The 6,751-nt window shown below is 41.9% G+C and overlaps 1 protein-coding gene across 2 annotated transcripts in view; it reads right to left on the reverse strand.

Moving 5' to 3' along the window:
* LOC114365330 (laminin subunit alpha-like) overlaps nt 1-5,057 on the reverse strand; it is an 18,250-nt gene extending 13,193 nt beyond the window's left edge. For both annotated transcript variants that reach the window (XM_028321860.1, XM_028321861.1), the window contains exons 1-4: nt 4,877-5,057; nt 2,832-2,970; nt 1,435-1,667; nt 756-857 (exon numbers count right to left, since the gene is read on the reverse strand). In XM_028321860.1, coding sequence (XP_028177661.1) covers nt 756-857; nt 1,435-1,667; nt 2,832-2,970; nt 4,877-4,925 — 523 coding nt within the window. In that variant the 5' untranslated portion in view covers nt 4,926-5,057. The remainder of the gene's footprint in view (nt 1-755; nt 858-1,434; nt 1,668-2,831; nt 2,971-4,876) is intronic.
* Nucleotides 5,058-6,751: the final 1,694 nt, after the last annotated feature.

The raw sequence follows: 6,751 nt of genomic DNA on the forward strand, positions 1-6,751 counted from the left end.
TTATAGATGTGCGCAATTGATTTTGTGAATTAAATTGCTAAAATCTTTTTATAGTCGTGAAAGAAAAGTGGTTCACAATGCGTTAAAGTATTTGTCGAAGAGAAATACTAAGGGTTCGGACAATATTTTCATTGAATAATGTTTCCGACAAAGGTTGTCAAATTGACTGACATGTTTATCGCATAGTACAGTCCACTATGAAAATTAGCTGTGGTTTGTTTCAACTACCTATTTTAAAAAATTTTGTCACTTTCTAATTGTTGAATTTTATGGAATTGGGAAAGAAGTACCGAGTTTGAAGCGTTCATGAGCAAACATTGCAGTTGAATATTCAAGTTCTGAATTTGATTATTGATGAATAATAAAATAAATCCTACTAGCTCGATTGATGGTTTCATTTAATTTATTTAAACCAGGTTACCTATAGTAATATTTTTGCGTTAATTTATGAAAATATCAAATTAGCCCGTAATCCTGAATCCTGATACATAAAGTTAGCCTATTAATTTAACACAGGTACGACTGTACTCAGTGTTGCACTATCAAATGCAATTGACGCGCCTCTATGCCAGGGTTTTTATGTTCCTGGTCAGGCTGTATTTTGGACACTATAAAAAGTTTAGTTTGATCTGCTGTTTACTGGAACGGAAAAACCCCTCGAATTTTTATTTTAAACTTTATAGTCTTGCCTTCAGGTACAAAACCGCATTTAAGCGTGTTTATCTGTTCAAAAGTAAGAGATACGAAAGCCTTACCCTTGTTGAGGTTGGGGTCTGGCTCGGACACGATCGGCGGCGGGCCCTGCGTGGGCACCGGCAGCAGGTTGGACGGCGGCGACTGCGGCACCCACGGGCCGTCTGCGGACACCACACCATAACCATGACCATAACCAACAACTTGACCATGACCAACAACTTGACCATGACTATGACCAACAACTTGACCATGACCATAACCAACAACTTGACCATGACCATAACCAATATTACCATGACCATGACCAACAGCATGACCATTACTATAACCATATACACGATCAATGGATATCAACCACATTTATAGATTTTTAGTTGTTTAGAAGTTGTTGCAGTTGACGATAAAATGTCAGTTATAAATGTCCTACTCTAAACCACGGTAATAATATAAACCGTCCCATTCGTGACATTGACAGCGGGGCGCGCGCCACCGTCAATACCGGATTGCTGGTTCCAATTTTTGCCACGTTGGAAAACACTGAAATGTTATTTGTAGGAGGGCGCTGCAATCGCCTTGTCGTTGAAGTTTTGTTACGTGAATAAAATAAATTCATTGAAATAAGAGCATTATAAGAACTTATTATGCTAGAGTTTACATTAGTTCATAGTCTTTTGTAGCCTGAGCTAGAATAAGGCTACTGGAGAAGCTAGGGCGGAATGTCACAACTGGCTGGCTTACCTGGCGCCATGCCGCCTGTGTATGTGATGTCGCCACAGCGGCCGAAGGTGACTCCGCTCGAGCTGAAGGGCTCGAGCAGGTTGAGGATGCGGCCGTTGATGGTGGCGTCGGCCACGCAGCCTTGGAAAGGCACCTTGCTTCCTACGCGTCCGCCCACCACGTAGCCGTTCTGAACGCCGCCCACGAATAACACGCCTTCCAAGATCTGAAGCGGCGCGGGCGGCGTGTCTGAGCTGGAAGATAAAAGCATGAGTTAGGCCGGCAATACACGGACAGCTCGAGCAGTTAGTCAGTGATCAACATACACGGACCGCTCTTGCAGTCTAGAGTCAACAGCTTGAAGCTGCCAGCGATAACTGCTCGAGCAGTTGGTGTTAACTGCCCAACAAATCACAAGCGCGCGCGCCGTGGAATGAAGAAAGTGGGCGGAGGTAACTGCGCGAGAGCTGTCGACAGCTCGAGCAGTCAGTGTATGGCTGGCGACTGCTTGACCGCACGATGAAAATTCACCGTGCTGTCGACCGCCCGAATCAGTTGCAACTGCTCGAGCGGTTCGTGTATGTGCGTCCATAGAACTCTGCAGTTATTCCAATTGTAACAAAGACGTGTTGCAAACTTTTTGGCTACTTTAGGTGTCTACTGGACTATTATGGTACCTAGTTATTTAATTTTTAGCGTTAAGAGTCGCATCTCAAACTAATTTGAAAACTATAAATAACTTTATTTATAATTTTCATATTATGGTACCGTCGTCCACTGGACTGTTGTGGTGAAGCTATTCTTAACAACCCCCTAGACAAGTTGTAATTATTGATCGAATCGAAAATCGATTCCATAACTCCGTACAAAAAAGGCCTTTCGATCATTTTACGGCTGGTTTTAGTGTCACGCGGACTGTCTGTGCGGATCGCTCCGCACAGCCGATCTGTATGAACTGCTATGGAGCGGAGCGGTTCCTCCGGACCGCATTACTCTAAAACGCTCCCTAGAAGTTCATACAGATTGGCCGTGCGGAGCGGGTCTGCACCGGACGGTCCGCGTGACACTAAAACCAGCCCTAGACAAGTTGCACTTATTAATCGAATCGAAACTCGAATCCATCATAACTGCGTACAAAAGAAGGCTTTTCGACCATTTTTCGACTGGTTGCGATTATAATTTGTCTATAGCTTGGTCTGTGAGCACGTAGAATTTTGTCCAATGACCCCAAGCTACTCATCCTTATCGCTCGCGCGTAATTACATTGCTGTCGCGACTGTGCGACGGGCGCCCGCAGTGAGTGTGCGAGCGCGACAGCAACATAATTACGTGCGAGCGATAAGGATGGGTAGCTTGGGGTCATTGGACAAAATTCTACGTGCTCGCAGACCAGACTATAGACCGACAGGGCGCGTTACCTGAAGTAGTCAATGTCGTCCACGTAGAGCCGCAGGTGCTGCTTGTTGTGCACGACGGTGAGCACGTGCCACTGCGAGTCGTTGTACACGCTCAGCCCCGTGTCCAGCTGCTCGCGCTGGCTCATCAGCACCAGCCGGCCTGCGGACACCAGGTGTGTCAGCAATCAATCAAACATTCAATTCAAATCACTTATTTGCATTACATGTGTGGTTTGACAGTTGGTAAATGGTAGGGTAGTACATCACATGCACCCTGTAAGGGCATAACAAGTATTATGTATAATAAACTTACAGGTATATTTTGCGGAATTAATTCTTATGTAAGATAAATTAAATTTTACAAAATGAAACTACAATGTCAACAATCTCGAGAATTGAGCTCCCAACTGAAACTGGGTAAAGCGCAACATGGACATTCGACATACTCGTAAGCAGAGGCGGGGCAAGACCTAAATTTGATGTGGGCAAGACAGATTTCGCGAGGCCTTGTTCTGTGGCGTGGCGACCTGAAGAAGGATTTTATGAAATAACTAGCTGACCCGGCGAACTTTGTTCCGCCTTAATGGCAATAAATAAGCAGACTTTTTTTATTTCGAACGGGATAAAAAGTATCCTATGTCCTTCTCCTGGCTCTAAACTACCTCCCAGACAATTTTCAGCTAAATCGGTTCAGCCGTTCTTGAGTTATAAGTGGAGTAACTAACACGACTTTCTTTTATATATATACTAGCTGACCCGGCGAACTTTGTTCCGCCTTAATGGCAATAAATAAGCAGACTTTTTTTAATTTCGAACGGGATAAAAAGTATCCTATGTCCTTCTCCTGGCTCTAAACTACCTCCCTGACAATTTTCAGCTAAATCAGTTCAGCCGTTCTTGAGTTATAAGTGGAGTAACTAACACGACTTTCTTTTATATAATAGATAGATAAAAAAAAGGGTCAAAGGTCTATACATTGACAGTTTCTGATTTCTTGATTCAGTGATTATTTTTAAAGGAATATTGCGCCAAAGAATAATGTTCGTCACTTAAAACCGTGTTGTTGCTTAATTTTGTGTCTGATTATGGCTGAATTTGTTTGGAAAAAAAAATATTTTTATTTTTAACTACATTGTTTAGCTATCAAGAATTTATATTTAATAGTCAATGTTCGTATTGTGATATTGTCATCTCCACCTTGTATACATTTTTTCAAAATTTTTGATGCGCGAGGCCCCTTGTACCGCGAGGCCGTAGGCGGTGGCCCACGTCGCCTACGCCTTACGCCGCCTCTGCTCGTAAGCTTCGTTTTGTCCATGTTCATCCTCAGGCCTACCTGTTGGGAAACTCGATTAAGGTCTTCGAGCATTGTGCCAAGATCTTCCAACGATTCTGCCATGACCACAATATCGTCGGCAAACCGAAGGTGAGTGATGTACTCGCCATTAATGTTTATGCCGAATCCTTTCCATTCCAGGAGTTTGAAAGCGTCTTCCAATGCAGTGGTGAACAGTTTAGGAGATATAACATCTCCCTGCCTAACGCCTCACTGCAGAGGAATCGTCTTCGTGCTCTGCTCCTGTACTCGGACCGACATGGTGGCGTTTTTGTACAAGCACTTCAGCACCTCGATATACCGATAGTCAATACGGCACCGCTGGAGAGATTCGACGATTGACCTCCTTCTCGAAATTGGGCCTACCTAGCTGGATCGTTTGTCGACCGCAAAACCGGTTCGTGCATTCGAATGATTGCACGAACAGGTTTTGCGGTCGTCGAGACACTCAACAACGCATAACAATGACACCCTTTACGAATATTACACATACAATACTACTTTACTATTATTACACTTCATTTACGCACACACCTACACAAACGGTTCTCAGGGGTTAAATTTCGGAAAATACTGAATAGAAGCCGAGATCATAATTATCCGCGTGCCAAAGAGTAGTAGAAATTCACCAAAGACGGCAATGGTGTGTCACTGTTCGTTTTTGTTCTTTTGTTTACAATATTCTAAATAGTTCGTTATCGAGGTCAAGAAACAAGATTTTGTCCAGTACCTTTGATGAGCGACAGAGACACGCTGTCCGGCATAGTGGGCGTCTGCATGCGGCTGACGTAGAGGAAGATGAGCCCGTCCGGCCGCGCCGTCCGGAACTTGAGTGTCAGCTGCAGGTTGTCCGTGGTCAGGTCCACGTAGCGCAGGTAGCTGTCTTGTCCGGACAGCGACACTAGCGACGCGAACTGTTGGGCACAAGTAATTGGATTCAATTATAGTTGTTGTAAAAAAGGGAAAATGTGAACATTGAAAGTTATTCCCACAAAGACACACAGAGCTGGAAAGAAAGTTATTCCTAAAAAACTTCACAGGAGCGTTCTTTCTTTCACTTTGGTCTACAAATATAAACTTTTCAGGCGAAAGTTAATAGGCGCTTACAGAGTAGATAATGTACCATCCTAGACTTCATCTCAATGAGGGTTTTCGCGTATGAAGGATCCGCTAGATGGCGGGATGTGGATGTGGGGTCTGACTGCTGCGTGATTGGTGGATCTTGACATATCTGTCAATGTCATGTCAAAAAAAACAAATCATGCAGCATTTGGACCTCGCGTCTACGTATTACCATCTGGTGGATTTTTCATACGCGAAAACCCTCACTAACGTCAAATATTACCTTGTTCTACATTACAAAAAAATTGGGACTCGAATTCTTGATCCAGATACCTTTGGTGGTGAACTAATTAACAAATCATTTTGTCCTTATTTGCATGTGCTGGGCCGTGTGACCCACTGTNTAAGGAACATACAGACAGACAGACAGACAGACAGACAGACAGACAGACAGACAAAAATTTTACTGATTGCATTTTTGGCATCAGTATCGATCACTAATCACCCCCTGATAGTTATTTTGAAAATATATTTAATGTACAGAATTGACCTCTCTACAGATTTATTATAAGTATAGATTATTTTTTTTTAAATTATTATTGGCGAGCATTTAAAAAAAATAGCAATAGGATTTACTTTGAAATCGCTTCATCTCATGCCCAGAACCATAGCAGTAGAAAGTTGCATATTTATTGTAGTGTATCAGTAGATTTGGGGACGATAATCAAAAAATAGGCTTAACGGTAAATCATCTGACACCCGTGCCAACATGGCGCCGACACTTTGGGACAAATTAAATTCAAGATTAAAGCGTTGATGTTATCGGAAACATTTTCTGTTTTCTAAATAGATATCTTCTCGTTAGACATTTAAATGTAAAAAATGTTGTTGTAAGAATGTAAATTGTGCAGCATATAGAGAACAGGTTACATAATTGCATTATGGGTTAAAAAAAGGCATATTTAAATTTTTGTAGCAACACAAGATAATGACGTCAAATACATTTAAAAAAATGCAGGACTCGTGTCGTGTCTCTGTCAAGGGGACATTTTTTTTTAAATCCTGACACATTTACCTTTTATAATCCTGATGTCTCCCATAAACCTAGGGGCACGAGAACTATTTGTTATGCTGAATTAGATTATTTTATTCTGTTGTACCTATTTTAATCTAATTTACAAATTGGAACAAAACCATCACAAAGAAAACAAAAAATACCATCGTAATTCTTAGAACGATTTTTTTTTAACTTTGATTAAACATTATAATATTCTGCAAAAATAGCTAGTGCTTCAAAATACTAAACCGAACAAAATCAGGAGCGAAAGCTAGTTCAAAACTTTAAGCACTTATTTTTACCCCGATTGCCCACGCAGCGCGTCGGTGAAGTAAAAATAAACCATCGGAAATATCGGAATATATTATGCGCACGAGTTGTATCGTTTGACATAACTTTAAATGATGGCGCTAAGATCAAATAGCGTGTCGTCTTTTAGACCAAGAAAACGAGTTTATTTATTCAAATCAGAAGGTTAATAAAAGA

The sequence above is a fragment of the Ostrinia furnacalis genome, unplaced genomic scaffold, assembly GCF_004193835.3.
Source record: "Ostrinia furnacalis isolate ACB-3 unplaced genomic scaffold, ASM419383v2 OfSCF7583, whole genome shotgun sequence".
Taxonomy (NCBI): Eukaryota; Metazoa; Arthropoda; class Insecta; order Lepidoptera; family Crambidae; genus Ostrinia; species Ostrinia furnacalis.